Here is a 25,489-nt window from a genome sequence, read left to right on the forward strand (position 1 = left end):
CCTGTAAGGAGTATAGGTTTGAGAGAACCTCTGCTGCATCTTGCCCGGCACTGCAGCCCACCTCAGCAGCCTGTAAGGAGTATAGGTTTAAGAGAACTTCAGTTGCATCTTGCCCGGCACTGCAGTGCACCTCAGCAACCTGTAAGGAGTATAGGTGTGAGAGAACCTCTGCTGCATCTTGCCTGACCCTGCAGCCCACCTCAGCAGCCTGTAAGGAGTATAGGTTTGAGAGAACCTTTGCTGCGTCTTGCCCGGCACTGCAGTGCACCTCAGCAGCCTGTAAGAAGTATAGGTTTGAGAGAACGTCTGCTGCATCTTGCCCGGCACTGCAGCCCACCTCAGCAGCCTGTAAGGAGTATAGGTTTGAGATAACTTCTGCTGTATCTTGCCCGGCACTGCAACCCACCTCAGCAGCCTGTAAGGAGTATAGGTTTGAGAGAACGTCTGCTGCATCTTGCCCAGCACTGCAGCCCACCTCAGCAGCCTGTAAGGGGTATAGGTTTGGGAGATTGATGGGATTGATGAAGTCTCCCCACATGACCAACATTTTAAAGGGTCTGATTCAGGAAGTGCTCCCTTAGGAACTGCTGACTCAGGGTGTCCCTGCGGTTCCTCCTCAGGCACCACCTCCTGCATCACTGATGCAGTCTCAAGAGCCTATACCCCCTCCTCAGATTTCGCTGGCTTCCCTGCAGCCTCAGGGTGTCCCTGGGGGCCTCCTCAGGCACCTCCTCCTGCATCACTCATGCAGTCTCAAGGGCCTATACCCCCTCCTCAGATTCCGGTGGCTTCCCTGCAGTGTCAGGGTGTCCCTGGGGGTCCTCCTCAGGCACCTACTTCTACAGCACTGATGCAGTCTCAAGAGCCTATTCCCCCTCCTCAGATTTCACTGGCTTCCCTGCAGCCTCAGGGTGTCCCTGGGGGTCCTCCTCAGGCACCTGCTCCTGCAGTAAGGGCTGGGATCCTTCCATCTTACCTACAGTAAGAGCTGGGATTCGTCCATCGTACCTGCAGTAAGAACTGGGATCCTTCCATCTTACCTGCAGTAAGAGCTGGGGTCCTTCCATCTTACCTGCAGTAAGATCCTTACCTGCAGTAAGAGCTGGGATCCTTCCATCTTACCTGCAGTAAGATCCTTACCTGCAGTAAGAGCTGGGATCCTTCCATCTTACCTACAGTAAGAGCTGGGATTCGTCCATCGTACCTGCAGTAAGAACTGGGATCCTTCCATCTTACCTGCAGTAAGAGCTGGGATCCTTCCATCTTACCTGCAGTAAGGGCTGGGATCCTTCCATCTTACCTACAGTAAGAGCTGGGATTCGTCCATCGTACCTGCAGTAAGAACTGGGATCCTTCCATCTTACCTGCAGTAAGAGCTGGGATCCTTCCATCTTACCTGCAGTAAGGGCTGGGATCCTTCCATCTTACCTACAGTAAGAGCTGGGATTCGTCCATCGTACCTGCAGTAAGAACTGGGATCCTTCCATCTTACCTGCAGTAAGAGCTGGGGTCCTTCCATCTTACCTGCAGTAAGATCCTTACCTGCAGTAAGAGCTGGGATCCTTCCATCTTACCTGCAGTAAGATCCTTACCTGCAGTAAGAGCTGGGATCCTTCCATCTTACCTACAGTAAGAGCTGGGATTCGTCCATCGTACCTGCAGTAAGAACTGGGATCCTTCCATCTTACCTGCAGTAAGAGCTGGGATCCTTCCATCTTACCTGCAGTAAGAGCTGGGATCCTTCCATCTTACCTGCAGTAAGATCCGTACCTGCAGTAAGAGCTGGGATCCTCCCATCTTACCTGCAGCAATGACCCACTCACTCCTGACATAGGGCAACTTGAGATCTCTGGACTAGGAGAGCCTCTCACACCTGACATGGGACAACCTAAGGTCGATGATACCGTTTTCTGAACGCTGCTTTTTTTCTGAATACATATAAACAGAGACCTAAGTCTTCCTAAACAGTTCCTTTTAGTGCGCTCTGGGGGTAAGAGGTAGGGCCAGGGCAGGAGATTGGTGGGTAAGTGCAATGTGCCCTGACCAGAAATGTTCACTTTGACTAACTCTTTTCTTCCAGAGCCCAAGCACATCCAGGAAGGACTTTCAGCTGATGGAGGGGACGCTGGAGAAGAAGCATTTGCTGCAGGCGGGTGGGAGAAAGGTATGTACTGAGCTACTCACACCTGACATGGGGCAACATGCGATCTCTAAAATGGCTGAGTTACTCATACCTGACACTGTGCAACTTGAGATCTCTAGACTGGGCGAGCCACTCACTCCTGACATGGGGGAACTTGAGATCTCTAGACTGGGCGAGCCGCTCACTCCTGACATGGGGGAACTTGAGATCTCTAGACTGGGCGAGCCGCTCAGTCCTGACATGGGGCAAATTGAGATCTCTAGACGGGCTGAGCTACTGACACCTGACAAGGGGCAACTTGAGATCTCTAGACTGGCTGAGCTACTCACACCTGCTATGGGGCAACGTGAGATCTCTAGACTGGGTGAGCCACTCACTCCTGACACGGGGCAACTTTAGATCTCTGGACTGGATGACCCACTCACACCTGACATGGGGCAACTTGAGATCTCTAGACGGGCTGAGCTACTCACACCTGCCATTGGGCAACTTGACATCTCTAGACTGGGCGAGCCACTCACTTCTGACATGGGGCAATTTTAGATCTCTGGACTGGGTACGCTGCTCACACCTGATGAAGGGCACCTTGAGATCTCTAGACTGGGGGAGCCACTCACTCCTGACATGGAGAAACCTGAGATCTCTGGACTGGATGGGCTACTCACACCTGACATGGGGCAACTTGTGATGTCTACATTGGATGAGCCACTCTTTTCTGACATGGGGTAACTTGAGATGTCTGGACTGGGCGAGCCACTCACTCCTGACATGGAGCAACTGAGATCTCTACATTGGACGAGCCACTCACACTTGACATGGGGCAACTTGAGATTTCTGGACTGGGCGAGCCACTCACACCTGACATGGGGCATCTTGAGATTTCTGGACTGGGGCGAGCCACTCACCCCTAACATTGGGCAACTTCAGATATCTGGACTGGGCCAGCCACTCACTCCTGACATGGGGCAAATTGAGATCGCTAGACTGGGCAAGCTTATCACACCTGACATGGGGCAATTTGAAATCTCTGGTTTGGGCGAGCCGGTCACACCTGACATGGGGCAACTTGAGATCTCTGGACTGGATGAGCCAATCACACCTGACATGGGGCAACTTGAGATCCCGGGACTGAGTGAGCTACTCACACCTGACATGGGGCAACTTGAGATCTCTAGACTGGGCAAGCCACTCACACCTAACATGGGGCAACTTGAAATCTCGGGACTCTGTGAGCCACTCACACCTGACATGGGGCAAATTGAGATCGCTGGACTGGATGACCCACTCACCCCTGACATGGGGCAGCTTGAGATCTCTAGACTGGGCAAGCCACTCACACCTAACATGGGGCAACTTGAGATCTCGGGACTCTGTGAGCCACTCACACCTGACATGGGGCAAATTGCGATCTCTGGACTGGATGACCCACTCACTCCTAGCATGGGTCAACTTTAGATCTCTGGACTGTATTGGCTACTCACACCAGACGTGGGGTAACTTGAGATGTCTACATTGGACAAGCCACTCACTCCTGACATTGGGCAACTTGAGATCTCTGGACTGAGTGAGCCACTCACACCTGATAGCGGGCAACTTAAGATCTCTACATTGGACGAGCCACTCACGCCTGACATGGAGTAACTTCTTTTTTTCTTTTTATTTTGCACTGTGACATGGAGTAACTTGAGATCTCTGGACTGGGCGAGCCACTCACTCCTGACACGGGGTAACTGAGATCTCTACATTTAATGAACAAGTCACTCCTGACATGGGGCAGCTTGAGATCTATGGACTGGGCAAGCCACTCACACCTGAAATGGGGCAACCTGAGATCTCTAGACTGGATTAGCCACTCACACTTGACATGGGGTAACTTGAGATCGCTGGACTGGGTGAGCCACTCACACCTGACATGGGGCAACTTGAAATTTCTGGACTGGGCGAGCCACTCAGACCTGCCAATGGGCACCTTGAGATCTCCAGACTGGATGAGCCAATCATACGTGACATGGGGCAACTTGAGATCGCTGGACTGGGTGAGCCACTAACATCTGACATGGGGCAATTTGAGATCTCTAGACTGGGTAAGCCACTCACTCCTAACATGGGTAAACTTGAGATCCCTGGACTGGGTGAACCACTCACTACTGACATGGGGCAAATTGTGATCTCTGGGCTGGGCGAGCCACTCACACCTGACATGGGTCAACTAACTGGATGAGCTACTCAAGAGTGACATGGGGCAACTTGAGATCTCTGGACTGAGTAAGCTATTCACACCTGACATGGGGAACATTGCAATCTCTGAACTGGAAGACCCACTCACACCTACCATTGGGCAACTTGTGATCTCTAGACTGGCTCAGCGACACACACCTGTTATTGGGCAGCTTGAGATCTCTAGACTGGCTGAGCGACACACACCTGCCATGGGGCAGCTTGAGATCTTTAGACTGGCTGAGCAACACACACCTGCCATGGGGCAACTTGAGATCTCTGGACTGGGCAAGTCACTCACACCTGCCATCGGGCAACTTGTGATCTCTGGACCAGGTGAGTCACTCACACTTGACATGGGGCAACTTGAGATCTCTAGACTGGATGAGCTACTCACATCTACCATCAGGGGACTTGAGATCTCTAGACTGGGCGAGCCACTCACTCCTGACATGGGGCAACATGAGAGCTCTGGAGTGGAGGAGCCACTCACACCTGACACGAGGCAACTTGAGATCTCTGGACTGAGTTACTCACAAATGACATGGTGCAACTTGAGATCTCTAGACTGGGTGAGCCACTCACTCCTGGCAGGGGGCAACTTGAGATCTCTGGACTGGATGACCCACTCACACCTGACATGGGGCAACTTGAGATCTCTAGACTGGCTGAGCTACTCACATCTACCATCAGGCAACTTGAGATCTCTAGACTGGGCGAGCCACTCACTCCTGGCAGGGGGCAACTTGAGATCTCTGGACTGGATGATCCACTCACACCTGACATGGGGCAACTTGAGATCTCTAGACTGGCTGAGCTACTCACATCTACCATCAGGCAACTTGAGATCTCTAGACTGGGCGAGCCACTCACTCCTGGCAGGGGGGCAACTTTAGATCTCTACACTGGGTGAGCCACTCACACCTGACATGGGGTAAATTGAGATCTCTGGACTGGCCGATTCACTCACATCTGACATGAGGCAACTTGAAATCTGTAGCCTGGATGAGCTACTCACACATGGCATGTGACAACGTGAGATCTCTGGACTGGGCAAGACACTCACTCCTAACATGGGGCAATTTGTGATCTCTGGACTGGGCGAGCCACTCACACCTGACATGGGTCAACTTGAGATGTCTGAACTGGATAAGCCACTCACACGTGACATGGGGCAACTTGAGATCCCTGGACTGAGTAAGCTATTCACACCTGACATGGTGCAACTTGAGGTCTCTAGACTAGGTGAGCCACTCACTCCTGACATGGGGAAACTTGAGATCTCTGGACTGGGTGAGCAACTGACTCCTGACATGGGGCAACTTCAGATGTCTGGACTGGATGGGCTTCTCACACCTGACATGGGGCAACTTAACATGTGTACATTGGACGAGCCATTTACTCCTGACATGGGGCAATTTAAGATTTCTGGACTGAGCGAGCCTCTCACACCTGACATGGGGCAACTTGAGATCTCTACATTGGACAAGCCACTCATTCCTGACATGGGGTAACTTGAGATCTCCAGACTGGGCGAGCCACTCACACCTGACATGGGGCAACTTGCGATCTCTACATTGGACGAGCCACTCTCTCCTGACATGGGGCAACTTAGGATTTCTGGACTGAGCAAGCCATTCACAACTGACATGGGGCAACTTGAGATCTCTACATTGGACAGGCCACTCACTCCTGACAAGGTGTAACTTCAGATCTCTGGACTGGGTGAGCTACTGACTGCTGACACGGGGCAACTTGAGATGTCTGGACTGGATGGGCTTCTCACACCTGACATGGGGCAACTTGACATGTGTACATTGGACGAGCCATTCACTCCTGACATGGGGCAATTTAAGATTTCTGGACTGAGCGAGCCTCTCACACCTGACATGGGGCAACTTGAGATCTCTACATTGGACAAGCCACTCATTCCTGACATGGGGTAACTTGAGATCTCCAGACTGGGCGAGCCACTCACACCTGACATGGGGCAACTTGAGATCTCTACATTGGACGAGCCACTCTCTCCTGACATGGGGCAACTTGGGATTTCTGGACTGAGCAAGCCATTCACAACTGACATGGGGCAACTTGAGATCTCTACATTGGACAGGCCACTCCCTCCTGACAAGGTGTAACTTCAGATCTCTGGACTGGGTGAGCTACTGACTGCTGACACGGGGCAACTTGAGATGTCTGGACTGGATGGGCTACTCACTCCTGACATGGGTCAACTTAAGATTTCTGGACTGAGAGAGCGACTCACACCTGACATGGGGCAACGTGTGATCTCTACATTGGATGGGCCACTCACCCCTGACATGGGGTAACTTCAGATCTCTGGACTGGGCGAGCTACTCACTCCTGACATGGGGCACCTGAGATCTCTACATTGGATGAGCCACTCACTCCTGACATGGGGTAACTTGAGATCTCTGGACTGGATGAGCCACTCACACTTGACATGGGGCAACTTGAGATCCCTGGACTGGGCGAGCCACTCACTCCTTACTTGGGGACACTTGAGATCTCTGGACTGGGTGGGCAACTGACTCCTGACATGGGGCAACTTGACATGTCTACATTGGACAAGCCACTCACTCCTGACATGGGGCAACTTGAGATCTCTACATTGGACAGGCCACTCACTCCTGACATGGGGTAACTTCACATCTCTGGAATGGGTGAGCAACTGACTCCTGACATGGGGCAACTTGAGATTTCTGGACTGGATGGGCTACTCACACTTGACATGGGTCAACTTAAGATTTGTGGACTGAGCGAGCCACTCTCACATGACATGGGGCAACTTGTGATCTCTACATCGCACAGGCCACTCACCCCTGACATGGGGCACCTGGGATCTCTACATTGGACGAGCCACTCACTCCTGACATGGGGTAACTTGAGATCTCAGGACTGGGTGAGCCACTCACACCTGACATGGGGCAACTTGAGATCTCTGGACTGGGCAAACCACTCACACCTGACATGGGGCAACTTGAGATCTCTAGACTGGATGAGCCACTCACACTTGACATGGGGCAACTTGAGATATCAGGACTGGGTGAGCCACTCACTCCTAACATGGGGCAACTTGAGATCTCTGGACAGGGGGTGAGCCACTCACTCCCGACATGGGGCAACTTGTGATCTCTGGACTGCATGAGCCACTCGCATCTGACATGGGGCAACATGAGATCTCTGGACTGGGTGAGCCACTCCCACCTGACATGGGGCAATTTGAGATCTCTAGACTGGGTGAGCCACTCACACCTGACATGGGGCAACTTGACATCTCTGGACTGGGCGAGCCACTCACTCCTAACATGGGGCAACTTGAGATCCCTGGACTGGGCGAGCCACTCACTCCTGACATGGGGCAACTTGTGAACTCTGGACTAGGTGAGTCACTCACACCTGACATGGGGAAACTTGAGATCTCTAGACTGGATGAGCCACTCACACCTAACATGTGAGATCTCTGGAGTAGGTGAGCCACTCACACCTGACATGGGGAAACGTGAGATCTCTAGACTGGATGAGCCACTCACACCTAACATGGGGCAACTTGAGATCTCTAGACTAGGCGAGCCACTCACTCCTGACATGGGACAACTTTAGATCTCTGGACTGAGTGAGCTACTCACACCTGATATGGGGCAACCTAAGATCTCTAGACTAGGTGAGCCACTCACGCCTGACATGGGGAAACTTGAGATCTCTGGACTGGGTGAGCAACTGACTCCTGACATGGGACAATTTCAGATGTCTGGACTGGATGGGCTACTCACACCTGACATGGGCAACTTGACATGTGTACATTGGACGAGCCATTCACTTCTGACATGGTGCAACTTAAGATTTCTGGACTGAGCGAGCCTTTCACTCCTGACATGGGGCAACTTGAGATCTCTACATTGGATGAGCCACTCACTCCTGACATGGGGTAACTTGAGATCTCTGGACTGGGAGAGCCACTCACACCTGACATGGGGCAACTTGAGATCTCTACATTAGACGAGCCACCCTCTCCTGACATGGGGCAACTTAAGATTTCTGGACTGAGCAAGCCACTCAAAACTGAGATGGGGCAACTTGAGATCTCTACATTGGACAGTCCACTCACTCCTGACATGGTGTAAATTCAGATCTCTGGACTGGGTGAGCAACTGACTGCTGACACGGGGCAACTTGAGATGTCTGGACTGGATGGGCTACTCACACCTGACATGGGGCAACTTGATATGTCTACATTGGATGAACCAATCACTCCTGACATGGGTCAACTTAAGATTTCTGGACTGAGCAAGCCACTCAAAACTGACATGGGGCAACTTGAGATCTCTACATTGGACAGTCCACTCACTCCTGACATGGTGTAAATTCAGATCTCTGGATTGGGTGAGCAACTGACTGCTGACACGGGGCAACTTGAGATGTCTGGACTGGATGGGCTACTCACACCTGACATGGGGCAACTTGACATGTCTACATTGGATGAACCAATCACTCCTGACATGGGTCAACTTAAGATTTCTGGACTGAGCGAGCCACTCACACCTGACATGGGGCAACGTGTGATCTCTACATTGGATGAGCCACTCACTCCTGACATGGGGCAACTTGAGATCCCTGGACTGGGCGATCCACTCACTCCTTACTTGGGGACACTTGAGATCTCTAGACTGGGTGGGCAACTGACTCCTGACATGGGGCAACTTGACATGTCTACATTGGACAAGCCACTCACTCCTGACATGGGTCAATTTACGATTTCTGGACTGAGCAAGCCACTCACACCTGACATGGGGCAACTTGAGATCTCTACATTGGACAGGCCACTCACTCCTGATATGGGGTAACGTCACATCTCTGGAATGGGTGAGCAACTGACTCCTGACATGGGGCAACTTGAGATGTCTGGACTGGATGGGCTACACACCCGTGACATGGGGCAACTTGACATATCTTCATTGGACGAGCCAATCACTCCTGACATGGGTCAATTTAAGATTTCTGGACTGAGCGAGCCAGTCACACATGACATGGCGCAACTTGTGATCTCTACATTGCACAGGCCACTCACCCCTGACATGGGGCACCTGAGATCTCTACATTGGACGAGCCACTCACTCCTGACATGGGGTAACTTGAGATCTCAGGACTGGGTGAGCCACTCACACCTGACATGGGGCACCTTGAGATCTCTGGACTGGGCAAACCACTCACACCTGAAATGGGGCAACTTGAGATCTCTAGACTGGATGAGCCACTCACACTTGACACGGGGCAACTTGAGATCTCTGGACAGGGGGTGAGCCACTCACTCCCGACATGGGGCAACTTGTGATCTCTGGACTGCATGAGCCACTCGCATCTGACATGGGGCAGCTTGAGATCTCTATACTGGGTGAGCCACTCCCACCTGACATGGGGCAATTTGAGATCTCTAGACTGGGTGAGCCACTCACACATGACATGGGGCAACTTGACATCTCTAGGCTGGATAAGTCACTCACACTTGACATGGGTCAACTTGCGATCTCTGGGCTGGGCGAGCCACTCACTCCTAACATGGGGCAACTTGAGATCCCTGGACTGGGCGAGCCACTCACTCCTGACATGGGGCAACTTGTGAACTCTCTACTAGGTGAGTCACTCACACCTGACATGGGGAAACTTGAGATCTATAGACTGGATGAGCCACTCACACCTAACATGGGGCAACTTGAGGTCTCTGGAGTAGGTGAGCCACTCACACCTGACCTGGGGAAACGTGAGATCTCTAGACTGGATGAGCCACTCACACCTAACATGGGGCAACTTGAGATCTCGGGAGTAGGTGAGCCACTCACACCTGACATGGGACAACTTAAGGTCTATGATAGAGTTTTATGAACGCTGCTTTTTTCTGAATACATATTATACATATACAGAGACCTATGTTTTCCCAAACAGATTCCTTTTAGTGCACTCTGGGGGGAAGAGGTAGGTCCAGGGCAGGAGATTGTTCAGAGACTGAGGCTGTGGTGGGTAAGTGCAATGTGCCCTGGCCAGAAATGTTCACTTTGACTAACACTTTTCTTCCAGAGCCCAAGCACATCCAGGAAGGACTTCCAGCTGATGGAGGGGACGCTGGAGAAGAAGCATGTGCTGCAGGCGGGTGGGAGAAAGGTATGTGCTTCTAGCAGGCCTAGCTCTCAGGGGGGGTCCCCAAAGAGTGACATGCTCCAAATGAAGATCCAGCCAGCGGTGTAACTGCTATCCAGTGCCAGGAGGGTAGTTCAGTGGGCAATGCATTTGCTGCAGACATGTGGCCAATGGTGCAATGTCCATCCAAAGCCTTTGAGATATTATTTCTGTTACAAACACGCTTCTAGATGACTGAGGCATTTTAGATGGAGAACGTGACCAGTATTAGTACAGCTAATAGGTGTATTCTTGCATACACACTCTGAAATCATCTCATTTGGGGGTTATGACCCTTACTTTGTGGTTACATAGTGCATTCACATTCCAGTTTGAGGTGGCCTTTACATTGGTTGTTTCAGGGGTTGCCATGGTCACTCCAGTGCAACATTGTTTTTTTTTGTTTTATAGGGGTTGCAGTGGTCACTGTGTTTGTTGCAGGGATCATTTCAGATGTGGATGTGGTCAGGACGGTGGTTACACTGGTGATTACAGGGGATACAGGGGTCAGTGCAGTGCTTACACTGATTAGTAGATGGGTTGCAATAGACTTTACTGTTGTTAACATGCCTGTTTCAGGGTTGCAGTGGTCATGCCAGTGATTTGTGTGGTAAAATTGATGATTGAAGTGGGTGCATTGATTGTTGGGTGGGCAATGCAGTACCAACTACGCCAGAGTGACCCACCAGTGTCTTGGGTTTGAGAAGCGGAAGGTTCTCAAGATTTTCCTGAAGACGTTGGTGTTTGAAGCGGGTCCTATGCACATTGCATAATCTGGCCTAGGGTTGAGGGTTAGTGGGAGTGGGGGAAGTGAATCGCGGAACAGTGTGGCGTAGCGGATCCTTTTCCCGTTTGACTCTGCCCTGGCATGCAGCAAGTCCAGGATAGGTAGGGCTCAGTCTGGCTTCTACATTTCAGATCTTTTCTAGCCGCTCAGCCGATTGATGTTGATCCTGGATGAGTAGTCCCAGGAGTTGAGCTCTTGCGGGACGTCAGGCGGCATCTTCTCGGCTGTCTTTATCCGTTGAGAGTTCCCTTGGTTCCTTGTCCATTTCTGTGATCCTGATGCGACTTCCGTACAGGAATCATTTGCGATAACCTGCTGAGTATTCTATGGGATGGACTGCTTAAACCGGATGTGGAGGATCAGCACGCGAGTCAGTGGAGTGCTCCTCACTAGTATCCGGGCCTTCAGCCTCATCAGAGTGATAGTTCTTTCCTCACAGTCCTTGTGGGAGAACCTGTGTTCTTTGCTGAACAGATAATTGAGTCATAGAGGCTTCATAAAAGGTGTAGGGGTAAGCGATGCATGCGCACGATGAGACATTGGGGAGATGCAAGATCCTCAGAGGGCTCCTCAGGTTACCGAGTACAGGTCTTGCCTGACCCACGGTTTCCTGTTGCTCAGAAACGCGCGGGCTCAGGTGAACGTAGGCCTACTGGCTGGGCTGCAGACTGATCAGTGAAGATGGGGGTGAGCGTTTTGGAGAAGTCGGGCAGTAGGAAGATGGCCAAGGTGCCTGCAAAGGTGTATGTTGGATTATCATTCCAGGCAGCTATTGGGTCAGTGTCTTATCTATCTCTGGGATTAGAAGTTGGCATGGGCCGAGCAGGAGGTTGGATTCCAGGGAAAGCTGGAGTTGGAGTCCTGGATTGATGATAAACCCTTGGGATGCTCGGCTTCTGGCACAGTGTTCTCAAATAGCTTTTGCATAGAACCAGTTGGGAGTTAGTCGTAAACTGTCGGACTAGGATGTCGGTGCCTTGTTAGTCAATGCATTCTGAAAACCATCACTGTGGACTTGTGAGGGCCCGAGTGACCAGAGGAAGGTTTCATTTCAGACGGGGGTAGGCGAGGGGCAAATGTACATGGGAGTCTGTGCAGAGGTAGAGAGGATAATGAAACAGATGTGGATGAATTGGGGAAGTTGACTAGTTGGGTGGTGATGACTTTCTGTACTCCCTGAACCAGATGCTGCGGTTTGAGTATACGCCTTGGATAGAGAGACCACAATTCTTGCAGGCAGCCTGCGAGATGTTTGGGTGTTCTGGAATGGCCTGGATGGCTCATTTTAGGGATACTTGGATTTGTCCACAAGGACTGCTTTTTTGGGGGGGATGTCAGCAGATAGAACATAGAAGACGTCGTCAGACGCCATCGCCAACTTTCCGTACTTTTGTGGCCAACTGTGTGCCACAGCCCGGCCTGTTGCAGTGGGTCCATATTAATGGGCATGTGTTCTGGTGGAATGTGTTCTGGTGGTGGGGGAGGGCCCAAGGAATCTCCTTTAAAGTTGAACAATCTTGTAACTTCGCCGTTATGTCTTTGTTTTTTTCATTATCGAAAATTAAACAGGGCTAAAATTCGGGAGGCAGACCTGAGCCCACCCGAGCCTCATTTTGCTTTATCTATTTGGTTCCGTAGGCCGCCTGCCGCACGTGGAGCAAGTGCCACGCTGTGCTGATGAGACGGACCCTCTGCTTCTACCAGGACCGCAAAGACACCATCAAGGTATGTTCTGCGGCGGTATACAGTGTTTAAATCAAATCCTTTACATTGAATGCCCATATATCGAATATTTTATATTGAAAACCTTTATAGTGAATGTATTTAGGGTGGGGTAAAGGGTTAAATATTTTTGGGAAATGGTCGGGATGGCTTTTTAGGGGTGGGAAACGGGGGTTTGGACCCCACCCCCCCTAAACAAAATGAATTTGATATAAATGTTTCAAAGATAAAAGATTCGATATATGGGCATTCGTTATAAATTACTTCGCTGGCTGTAGAAATTCTTCCCAGTGCAATACTTCATGGCAACACAAGGAAAGGTTCCGAGTCACTGTGGTAGCCAAGCTAACATGGCAAGAGATATAATCTAGTGGTGGTACGCTCTAGTGGAGATGTGGTTTGGCAGTGATGTGTTCTAGTCGAGAGGAGACCAGAACATGAGGGCACTAGCCGTGCTGTGGTAGCCAAACTAAGAATAGACACCTGGAGAGGAGGGAACCAGGAGCCCCTCCACCCAAGAACCATGCAGAAGACCTAACCCATGCTGAAGTTCAGCTGGCCATGGTGCCTGTCGACTTAGAACAACTTGCACGGTAACTGGCAACCAATCTCCACAAATCTGATTATGCATAAAGTTCCTGCCGTACGTCATCGGTACACAGTATTGTGCTGTGCTGATGGCGTACATCATACTGAACACCACAGTTCAACGTCTGAGGGAGGCAGTACCTATGAAAGACTTCCAGTTACTGTCACTAGTCCTTTACATGAATGCCTGCTCCAAACAGTGAACAGGGAACTCTCTAAAACTAGGATAACAGGTTATCTAGAGGCCGAAGACGAGATGACAGTGGACGTACCTGCAAAGCTAAGACTTGACCTAACAACCTCCAGTGGAATTTGCTAACATAGGCCAAGATGAAAGTTACAGCCCTTCAGCTGCCGGCCAAGGATGGTTTGACACCCCACGCTATAGCCTCCTGTACCCCTAGGGGTGGCAGTGAAAGCACAGTGCCAAAGGGACTGAAAGTGAGGAAAATCCCCATCCATACCCTCCCAGCTCACTGCCACATTCCCCAACGTGTAACATTGGCTAAATACACACAAGGGCAGAGGGACAGAGACAAGAATGCAACCTGGGAACGTAGGAGGCCCCTCTAATACGGGGGTATCACAGATTTAATAACATTATAGGGAGACTTCCATCATTTTGTTTCTTTCTGCTTCTCTCCTTCCTGTCCGCTCCACCTCCTCTGGAGCAAAGCACTTTGGGTGTTATGTCAGAAGGGCAAAGTACACTTTTTTCAGGAACAGGAGTTGGACCACTAAGGCAGGCTAGCTTTAGTACAAACACCTGCAACGTTTTGCCTTTAAAAGATTGGGTCTCCCACTACTCCTTTGATTTACTCTGGATCAATTCCTGAGAAGGAGCAGCCCTTGGCAGAAGATAGCTCTGCCCCCTACCCACTCCTAGGGCACCGTGGGGGCGACTTTTCCTGTGGACCAGGACCTGCCACTCTGAGCCAGAATGTCCTAAAGCATTTGAGAGAACACACGCGCAGGTCTTTTCCAAAAATGCCTTGTGGAGTCTAAACAGAAAAGGTTTTGATCCCCCCGACTACATAATTGTACAGAGGGATTACTCACACGCACCGACTCCTGAACTGACCAACTGCCAAATTTCACTTTCCCTTCAATTCCCCTTCATGCTCACTACACGCTAGTTCTGGGGGTTTATGGGAAAAGACTTACCATTTGCAGACTACCTACGCAGAGCACTGAGTGCCCAGGCGGGTGTAGTAGAGTGTAGAAACTGTGAGCCGCTTGCATCAAAGTTTGCAGAAAATACTGCCCAACTGCCAGGTTTCACTTTTCCTTCACATGCCCTTCGCATGCGTTTCGCACTAGTTCTGATGTTTTATGGGAATAGAATTGCCGTTTTCAGACTACCCACGCCGATCACCAAGCTCCCAGGCTGGTGTAGTGGAGTGGAGAAATTGTGAGCCGCTCGCTTCAAAGTTTGCTGAAAACACTGCCCAACTGCCAGGTTTCACCTTTCCTTCACTTCCCCTTTGCGCCTAATCTAAAGCTGGGAGAGCAGAACATGAAGAAAAGCATCCTGTCCTTGAGTCTTCCTGAGCAAGCCTCAAAACACCCAGTGCACCAGACCAGTTGAGGCTCCCTATTCTGCCGCACCAAACCAGTCACACCGTGTACAACGCCCATACAATCAGAGGGAATACACCAGTGCTGTCTTTTGCACTCTTCCATCCATTCAAACTGTATCATCAGCACCTTGAACCAGCTTGATGCATTGTGACCTTGCTGAGTCCATCACTTGCTAGGCTTGAATCAACTGCTCGACCCAGCGACCCGACTAGCCCTCGAACGGCCACTTCACCAACCCGCAGATTGGAGCAACCTGATCACCAATACAACAACCAGCGCTCACTGACTCACACCGCTGGAGCATCACTCATCGACCCTCCCCAACCGGTACAACCTGACTCACCCCGGCATCAGCTCAAAGAGATCCTGGTGAACACCTCGATCTGCATCGCTGAAAGCACCCCTTAAGAGTGAGCGCATTCACCCCTGCTTGATTCCCGCTTGCTTCCACACAATCCAACGTACCCGAACTGAGCTTGATACACTCACATCAACTTTCGAAACCGGGTTTGACACTGTCAACCCACCAAAGAACCGAAACAAGGTACTGTTGACCACTATCTGCCCCCTTGGCCGACTTGGGCCCTAGAGATTGGTAACGTCACTACTGCACCTTCTTGCACCCAAAGACATATCAAGCCCGTATTCACGCTCAGAGGGCAACTTTCTTCAGTCTGTTGCATTTTCTGTCTTTCCACAGGGTTGGGTTTTATACAGTGTTTTGTAGATAGTTCTATTGCACATGGTGGGTTTGATTCAAGTATATATACAATATGGCGGTGCTGGGTTAGGTCCTAGGGGTCTCTGCTGGTTCCCACTACTTTGCGTTTGTTTACTACCATCGGAAGGTGACTGGAAGTTGGCCTTCTCACCGGAAGCATTTACTAATTGCCTCCTCCGTTGCCATGGAAGGCCTTCTGCTGTGCACCCTAGCTTGCCACTCATGCCCTTAACCCTGCCAGCACATCATGACGTCATCAGAAAGGGCTCCAGACCCCCATTCTGCAGAGAGTGGCAGGGAGATTCCTCTGTGAGTCAGGGGCCCCAGGGAGAAAGTACTTCAGGGGTGTTATCCTAATGTTGCCCTGAGGCACTGAGTTGCCCCTCTGAAGGGCAGATCTTGAGTTCAGATTGAACCCCCTTCCTTCATGGCAGAGAGCAGGTCCTCATGTCTGGGGGTGTGCACCCCAACAGTACCAGCGCATGATTGTACTTCAATACCCAACCATGTCTTTGCATAGTTCCTACAGTGGCCGCCCACCCATAGACTGAGGCCAGTAAGTGTGGCCCTGGTTGCTAACCCTCTCTCTCTCCTTCCCCCCTGCAGAGCTCCACTGGGGCAGTGCCGCTGAACCTGGCGGGGGCGTTCTGCACCCTGGAGGTGGAGTACACCAAGAAGAGCCACTGCTTCCGGCTACAGTGAGTAATGGGGGCACTGGAGTGCACTGGGACATATTCTGCAACGCATTCTGAAGAGCCAGGCGGATCGGTAGATGGCGCTGGGGTAGCGTGCATGGAGTGGCAGAGGTGGAGCCCGTTCCACGGTCTAACTGGGGGGGGAGGCTTTATCAATGCAGTGACACAGGAAGGTTCATTGTTTATCTCTGAAGTGAGAGAAGAAGGACCATCCTTCGGGGCAGTTATCTATGCAGTGACAGAGGAAGGGCGCCAGCATTAGGGGCAGTTATCTATGCAGTGACAGGGGAAGGGCGCCAGCATTGGGGACAGGCATATACGCAGTGACAGAGGAAGTTGTTATCTATGCAGTGACAGAGGAAGGGCCAGCATTGGGGGCAGGTATCTATGCAGTGACAGAGGAAGGGCCATCATTGGAGAGGTATCTATGCAGTGACAGAGGAAGATCTAATATTGGGTGAAGGTGTCTATTCAGTGACAGAGGAAGGGCCAGCATTGGGGGCAGGCATCTATGCAGTGACAGAGGAAGGGCTAGCATTGGGGACAGGCATCTATGCAGTGACAGAGGAAGGGGTTATCTATGCAGTGACAGAGGAAGGGCCAGCATTGGGGGCAGGTATCTATGCAGTGACAGGGGAAGGGCCATCATTGGGGAGGTATCTATGCAGTGACAGAGGAAGATCTAATATTGGGTGAAGGTGTCTATTCAGTGACAGAGGAAGGGCCAGCATTGGGAGCAGGCATTTATGCAGTGACAGGAGAAGGGCGCCAGCATTGGGGACAGTTATCTATGCAGTGACAGGGGAAGGGCGCCAGCATTGGGGACAGGCATCTATGCAGTGACAGAGGAAGGGCGGCAATCCTTGGGGGCAGTTATCTATGCATTGACAGAGGAAGGGCCAGCATTGGGGGCAGGTATCTATGCAGTGACTGAGGAAGGGCCAGCATTGGGGAGGTATCTATGCAGTGACAGAGGAAGGGCCAGCATTGGGGAGGTATCTATGCAGTGACAGAGGAAGATCTAATATTGGGTGAAGGTGTCTATGCAGTGACAGAGGAAGGGCGCCAGCATTGGGGGCAGTTATCTATGCAGTGACAGAGGAAGGGCCAGCACTGGGGGCAGGCATCTATGCAGTGACAGAGGAAGGGCCAGCATTGGGGAGGTATCTATGCAGTGACAGAGGAAGATCTAATATTGGGTGAAGGTGTCTATGCAGTGACAGAGAAAGGGCGCCAGCATTGGGGGCAGTTATCTATGCAGTGACAGAGGAAGGGCCAGCACTGGGGGCAGGCATCTATGCAGTGACAGAGGAAGGTCTATCCTTGGGGGCAGTTATCTATGCAGTGACAGAGGAAGGGCCAGGCGTCTATGCAGTGACAGAGGAAGGTCCTGCATTGGGGACAGGTATCTATGCAGTGACAGAGGAAGGGCCAGCACTGGGGGCAGGCATCTATGCAGTGACAGAGGAAGGTCTATCCTTGGGGGCAGTTATCTATGCAGTGACAGAGGAAGGGCCAGCATTGGGGGCAGGTGTCTATGCAGTGACAGAGGAAGGGTCAGCACTGGGGGCAGGCATCTATGCAGTGACAGAGGAAGGTCTATCCTTGGGGGCAGTTATCTATGCAGTGACAGAGGAAGGGCCAGCATTGGGGGCAGGCATCTATGCAGTGACAGAGGAAGGTCCAGCATGGGGGGCAGTTATCTATGCAGTGACAGAAGAAGGGCCAGCATTGGGGGCAGGCGTCTATGCAGTGACAGAGGAAGGTCCTGCATTGGGGACAGGTATCTATGCAGTGACAGAGGAAGATCTAATATTGGGTGAAGGTGTCTATGCAGTGACAGAGGAAGGGCCAGCATTGGGGGAAGAGGTCTATGCAGTGAACGAGGGGACAATATTACACAATGAGTTTTCACTGCCCCCTACTGTTCATAATGTAACACGAGTGAAGCTTCGCATGTTCATTTATGCATAATTCATGCATAATCATGTCTCTCTCTCTCTCTCTCTCTCTCTGTCACCCCTCACTTTCTAAATCACCCTCGCACTTCCATCTGTTCCGCTGCCCCCCTTATCCGCTTCCATTGCCCCACCCCACTCTGCCCCCCCTCTACCCCTCGCCCACTCAATCACCCTTTCCTTCCCTCTCCGGCTCACTGTCACTATCTTCCTGTTGCCCTCGCTTCCTCCATCACACTCTCACTCTCTTCCAACCCCCCACACCTGCTTCCCTCCTCACCCCCATCTCTTGCAGGATGCGCGACGGCTCTGAGGTCCTCCTGCGAGCCCCCTCCGACACCCTGATGAGGGAGTGGGTGTCGAAAATCCAGCAGAATTCAGGTGAGACGCCCGAAGCTGTCACTTCCGGTGGAAGGAGGGTGGTTGGGACATAGTGCCGCGTCTAGCTAGTGCCTAGGAGCGGATCTCAGGCACTATAAATGCACCTCTTCAGAAGACCAGATGCAATGATAAAGCAATGGCGCTCTGGCTATTGAGAGCCCCGGGCTGTCATTACTGCGTGGAGTATTGCATTGCACAGGCGCCATTCTAGAAGGAGACCCGTCATGTGTACATCAGTATTGACCCAGCCTGGGACTCTCGGACACTCCCTTCTTTGCACTGGACGCACTCCCCCTGCCTCGCTGGTACTCATCGTGATGCGCGGCTGGAGTCCCTGGGCACAGAGTGGACACATCTCCGCCACTGAGACAAAAAAGGCGAGATGGATGGAAGCGTTCAGCGCCTCCCTAGCACTGGCACGTCTTCTGGGCACATCTCCGATAACCTTTCTTCAGCTTGCCTATGCCAATGCAAGACGGGCTCGTCCATGTTCAAATGAACCAGTGATGGCCCAGCCGAAAAGGGTTCAGTCTTGTCTGAGCGGGGCTTTCAAGTTCATATTGAATGAGGTCGCAAGGAACCTGATAGGCCAGGTCCATAATGCATGGGAGCAGAAGGCACCTGATAGGCCAGGTCTATAATGCATGTGAGCAGAAGGTACCAGACAGGCCAATGGGAGCAGAAGGTACCAGATAGGTCAGGTCCACAATGCATGAGCGCAGAAGGTACCAGATAGGCCAGGTCCATAATGCATGAGAGCAGAAGGTACCAGATAGGCCAGATCCATAATGCCTGGGAGCAGAAGGTACCAGGTAGGCCAGGTCCATAATGCATGGGAGCAGAAGGTACTAGATAGGCCAGGTCCATAATGCATGAGAACAGAAGGTACCAGATAGGCCAGGTCCATAATGCATGGGAACGGAAGGTACCAGGTAGGCCAGGTCCATAATGCATGGGAGCAGAAGGTACTAGATAGGCCAGGTCCATAATGCATGAGAGCAGAAGGTACCAGATAGGCCAGGTCCATAATGCATGTAATGCATGGGAACAGAAGGTACCAGGTAGGCCAGGTCCATAATGCATGGGAACAGAAGGTACCAGGTAGGCCAGGTCCATGATGCATGGGAGCAGAAGGCACCTGATAGGCCAGGTCCATAATGCATGAGAGCAGAAGGTACCAGACAGGCCAATGGGAGCAGAAGGTACCAGATAGGTCAGATCCACAATGCCTGAGAGCAGAAGGTACCAGATAGGCCAGGTCCATAATGCATGGGAACAGAAGGTACCAGGTAGGCCAGGTCCATAATGCATGGGAGCAGAAGGTACCAGATAGGCCAGCAGAAGGTACCCGTTAGGCCAGGTCCATAATGCATGCGAGCAGACGGTACCAGATAGGCCAGGTCCATGATGCATGGGAGCAGAAGGTACCAGACAGGCCAGGTCCATAATGCATGGGAACATAAGGTACCAGGTAGGCCAGGTCCATAATGCATGGGAGCAGAAGGTACTAGATAGTCCAGGTCCATAATGCATGGAGCAGAAGGTACTAGATAGGCCATGTTCATAATGAATGGGAGCAGAAGGCACCAGGTAGGCCAGGTCCATAATGCATGGGAGCAGAAGGTACCCTTTAGGCCAAGTCCATATTGCATGGGAGCAGAAGGTACCAGATAGGCCAGGTCCATAATGCATGGGAGCAGAAGGTACTAGATAGGCCAGGTCCATAATGCATGGGAGCAGAAGGTACCAGGTAGGCCAGGTCCATAATGCATCGGAGCAGAAGGTACCCTTTAGGCCAGGTCCACAATACATGGGATCAGAAGGTACCAGGTAGGCCAGGTCCACAATGTATGGGAGCAGAAGGTACCAGATAGGCCAGGTTCATAATGCATGGGAGCAGAAGGTACTAGATAGGCCAGGTCCATAATGCATGGGAGCAGAAGATACCAGGTAGGCCAGGTCCATAATGCATGGGAGCAGAAGGTACCCTTTAGGCCAGGTCCACAATACATGGGGGCAGAAGGTACCAGGTAGACCAGGTCCACAATGTATGGGAGCAGAAGGTACCAGATAGGCCAGGTCCATAATGCATGGGAGCAGAAGGTACCAGGTAGGCCAGGTTCATAATGCATGGGAGCAGAAGGTACCAGATAGGCCAGGTCCATAATGCATAGGGGCAGAAGGTACCAGATAGGCCAGGTCCAAAATGCATGGGAGCAGAAGGTACCAGATAGGCCAGGTCCAAAATGCATGGGAGCAGAATGTACCAGGTAGGCTAGGTCCACAATGCACGGGAGCAGAAGGCATCAGATAGGCCAGGTCCATAATGCATGGGGGCAGAAGGTACTAGATAGGCCAGGTCCATAATGCATGGGAGCAGAAGGTACCGGATAGGCCAATGGGAGCAGAAGGTACCCGGTAGGCCAGGTCCACAATGCATACTAATTTGATGGTTTGACTAATATTGTAGACAAGCCCCGAAGAAAGGGGTTTACTACCGAAACATGCAAGGGCTTTCAACTTGGAACATTAAAATGAAAGAAGATAAACTGTATGTGTTTTTGTGTCTGTGTGTGTATCCATATGTGTGAGTGGGATCTGTGTATGTGTGTGTGTGTGCATGAATATGTATTAGGGATCAGTTGGTGTGTGTGCACGTATGTGGAGGGATGTAGCTGTATGCATGAGCATTTGTGGAGGGACCAGTGTTTTTGTGTCTGTGTGTGTGTCCATATGTGTGGGTGGGACCTGTGTGTGTGTGTGTGCATGCATATGTATTAGGGATCAGTTGATGTGTGTGTGCATTTGTGGAGGGATGTATCTGTGTGCAGGAGCATTTGTGGAGAGACCGGTGTTTTTGTGTCTGTGTGTGTGTCCATATGTGTGGATGGGATCTGTGTGTGCATGCATATGTATTAGGGATCAGTTGGTGTGTGTGCGCGTATGTGGAGGGATGTATCTGTATGCATGAGCATGTGTGGAGGGACCAGTGTTTTTGTGTCTGTGCGTGTGTCCATATGTGTGGATGGGATCTGTGTGTGTTTGTGTGCATGCATATGTATTAGGGATCAGTTGGTGTGTGTGCGCGTATGTGGAGGGATGTATCTGTGTGCATGAGCATGTGTGGAGGGACCAGTGTTTTTGTGACTGTGTGTGTGTACATATTGTAGGTGGGATCTGTGTGGCGGTTTGTGTGCATGCATATGTATTAGGGATCAGTTGGTGGGTGCGCATATGTGGATGGATGTATCTGTGTGCATGAGCATGTGTGAAGGGACCAGTGTTTTTGTGTCTGTGTGTGTGTCCATATGTGTAGGTGGGATCTGTCTGTGTGTGTGTGTGTGTGTGCATGCATATGTACTAGGGATCAGTTGGTGTGTGTGTGCGCATATGTGGAGGGATGTATCTGTGTGCATGAGCATGTGTGGAGGGACCAGTGTTTTTGTGTCTGTGTGTGTGTCCATGTGTGTGGGTGGGATCTGTGTGTGTTTGTGTGCATGCATATGTATTAGGGATCAGTTGGTGTGTGTGCGCGTATGTGGAGGGATGTATCTGTGTGCGTGAGCATGTGTGGAGGGACCGGTGTTTTTGTGTCTGTGTGTGTGTGTGTGTCCATATGTGTGGGTGGGTTCTGTGTGCGTTTGTGTGCATGCATATGTATCAGGGATTAGTTGGTGTGTGTGTGCATATGTGGAGGGATGTATCTGTGTGCATGAGCATGTGCAGAGGGACCGGTGTTTTTGTGTCTGTTTGTGTGTCCATATGTGTGGGTGGGATCTGTGTGTGTGTGTTTGTGTGTGTGTGTGTGTGCATGCATATGTATTAGGGATCAGTTGGTGTGTGTGCGCGTATGTGGAGGGATGTATCTGTATGCATGAGCATGTGTGGAGGGACCAGTGTTTTTGTGTGTGGGTGGGATCTCTGTGTGTTTGTGTGCATGCATATGTATTAGGGATCAGTTGGTGTGTGTGCGCTTATGTGGAGGGATGTATCTGTGTGCATGAGCATGTGTGGAGGGACCGGTGTTTTTGTGTCTGTGTCCATATGTGTGGGTGGGATCTGTGTGTGTTTGTGTGCATGCATATGTATTAGGGATTAGTTGGTGTGTGTGTGCGTATGTGGAGGGATGTTTCTGTGTGCATGAGCATGTGTGGAGGGACCAGTGCTTTTTTGTCTGTGTGTATGGACATATGTGTAGGTGGGATCTGTGTGTGTGTGTGTGTGCGCATGCATATGTATTAGGGATCAGCAAAAAAGAGCAAACTAGGGGTTGTAAGGTAGCAGTGCGTTAATTAGTGCTACTAATTATCGAAGCTATATGGTTCTGCTGCGTTGGAAACCTTCCACTGGTGCCCCCTAAACAGCATCACGACACATGGAACAGTAAACTATGGAGTGAAGGTCAACCCAATGCGCAGTTCCAAGAAAAATATGTTCAAGAAAGTCCAAACTGTAGAACAGGGTCATGTGCTTGTGTGCAGAATTTATTTGGTCATAAACAGCCGACACGTGTTTCGACCAATCCGGTCGTTATCAAGGCTGTACATTGGTAGGAAAATAAATATCAACATAACAATGCGTTCAAACAGAAAGATAAATGCCGTTGGTTCAAAGAAATTGCACAATCACATATCAAAAGAATATTCCCAGAAGCATCACATCAGAAGAAAAGCACAAGCGATGTAAGACAAAGTCATACCAATATGCAATGGTTTGTTGATGCAGGTACGGAGAATGAGAATAGTCCATGGCCAAGACAAATGGAAAATGAAAAATATGAAATGCCCAATTAGTGAAAATACAATGGCCATAAGTATCAGAGAACATCTCTCAACAAGGTCCATAAATGTGCATGCGGAATGATGTGACACACCGTGTGTCCACATGGTCAAATAACAAATTGTGAAGGTAAGTGGTGACTCAGGAAGAGTAACTGAAAAGGGAATGGTGAAATCCTCACTCAAATGCTAAAATTAGGTATTGCAGTGAGAAATTACAAGTCATTAACATTGAAAAAACTTACCACCATAGATAAATATTTGGTGAATCAATTGATGTTAATGTCTAAATAAAAAAAGAAGGAGGCATAAGGCACTGTTTCTGAAAGTGTGTGAAAATAGAGCGTGACAGAATGATAAGTAAATGCAGTTGTACCTGGTTAGCAAAGATGCTCTCGTGAGTACAGGGGTTCAATCCCCATAACCAAATGAGTGTATATGCCCAATCTGTAGGAGGTTGGTAATGCTAAAGCCAATGATTATATGTCCGCCGTGATTCGGTCGGGCCGCGTCGCGCGTGTGACGTCACACGCACGTTTGCGTGTGACGTCACGCACACGCACGCCGTGCGTGATGTCATTCGCGTCATCGCGGATCTCAATAAAGTTTTTTTTTTAAATATACCTTCTCTATAGCTAGCCTTAGGCATACGTTTCAAAACGAGGTAAGTATATGTGCAGGAGCCAGTGCAAGAGTTGGAGGTGAGATACTGAGCATGAATAAAAGATAAGGTAAAAAGCACGTTCGCAGCACATCATGGAATTTGTTATAAGTGTGGCATTTACTGCCTAAGAAAAAGACCTGGAATAGTGCAGTGGGGGGCCTGGGAAACAAACATTATTAGGAAGGTATAATGTTTGAAAATACCAGTATGGTATTGAATACTCACGATGCTTTTAGTGGTGACCGTGATCTAATGTTTGAAAATTAAAATATGGTTTGTAGATTCACGATGCTTGTGGTGGTGACCGTGGTAAAAAAGGCATCACAAAATTCATAAGTGAATACCAATATTACATCAGTACAGACAGTAGTCTTGAATCAATGGTAATGCGTATGAGAGCCAAATGGCCTCATGTTAAATTCATAATACAATAATTTACAATGAACCTGATGATAAACCCAAAGTCATGATACCTAAAACATGTGCCTGGTAGTAGACCCTAGGTCATAATACGCGAGACATCATTCATATTTGAATAAATAAAAATACATTTGATGCTGGTAAGGTACCTGAAATCAGAGGAAAAATGGCGTTTGTTGAGTTACTCAAGTTGGACATAGAAGCTAATGTGAACAGATTATTTAACATTTAAATACACCAAGCAACGATTAGATTAAAGCATTTCATCAACCCGATAGAAGAATTGGGTTACAGGAAGACATGCATTTCGTGATCCGAATTCAGGCCAATAGTAGTGCATCTAAAATGACATATGAGCTTATATTCTAATTGTGTTAGTTTTGTACACAGATGGCCACCTCGTTTGCCGGCTGTGATTTTTGCCAAGCCTAGGAATCGTATGTCGGATTTATTGTCTAATTGGTGCTGGGTTTGCCAATGTGCAGCCCATGGCAGATCAACACCTATTTTGTTGAGGCTTGAAAGATGTTCTCTAATACGAACCCGTAACTGCCTGATCGTGCTTCCTATGTAAAGCTTATTGCAAACACAAATGATTGCATACACCACAAGTTTAGTTTTGCAGTTAATATATTCCTTGAT

The 25,489-nt window shown here is 50.3% G+C and overlaps 1 protein-coding gene across 2 annotated transcripts in view; it reads left to right on the top strand.

Moving 5' to 3' along the window:
- The window catches only part of LOC138468335 (uncharacterized), a 419,279-nt gene that overhangs the window by 353,572 nt on the left and 40,218 nt on the right, over window positions 1–25,489 (top strand). For both annotated transcript variants that reach the window (XM_069608850.1, XM_069608851.1), the window contains 5 exons: window positions 2,081–2,164; window positions 10,454–10,537; window positions 12,978–13,064; window positions 16,558–16,649; window positions 18,900–18,985. In XM_069608850.1, coding sequence (XP_069464951.1) covers window positions 2,081–2,164; window positions 10,454–10,537; window positions 12,978–13,064; window positions 16,558–16,649; window positions 18,900–18,985 — 433 coding nt within the window. The remainder of the gene's footprint in view (window positions 1–2,080; window positions 2,165–10,453; window positions 10,538–12,977; window positions 13,065–16,557; window positions 16,650–18,899; window positions 18,986–25,489) is intronic.

The sequence above is a fragment of the Ambystoma mexicanum genome, chromosome 4q (genome assembly GCF_040938575.1).
Source record: "Ambystoma mexicanum isolate Mex_15411 chromosome 4q, UKY_AmexF1_1, whole genome shotgun sequence".
In the NCBI taxonomy this organism is placed as follows: domain Eukaryota; kingdom Metazoa; phylum Chordata; class Amphibia; order Caudata; family Ambystomatidae; genus Ambystoma; species Ambystoma mexicanum.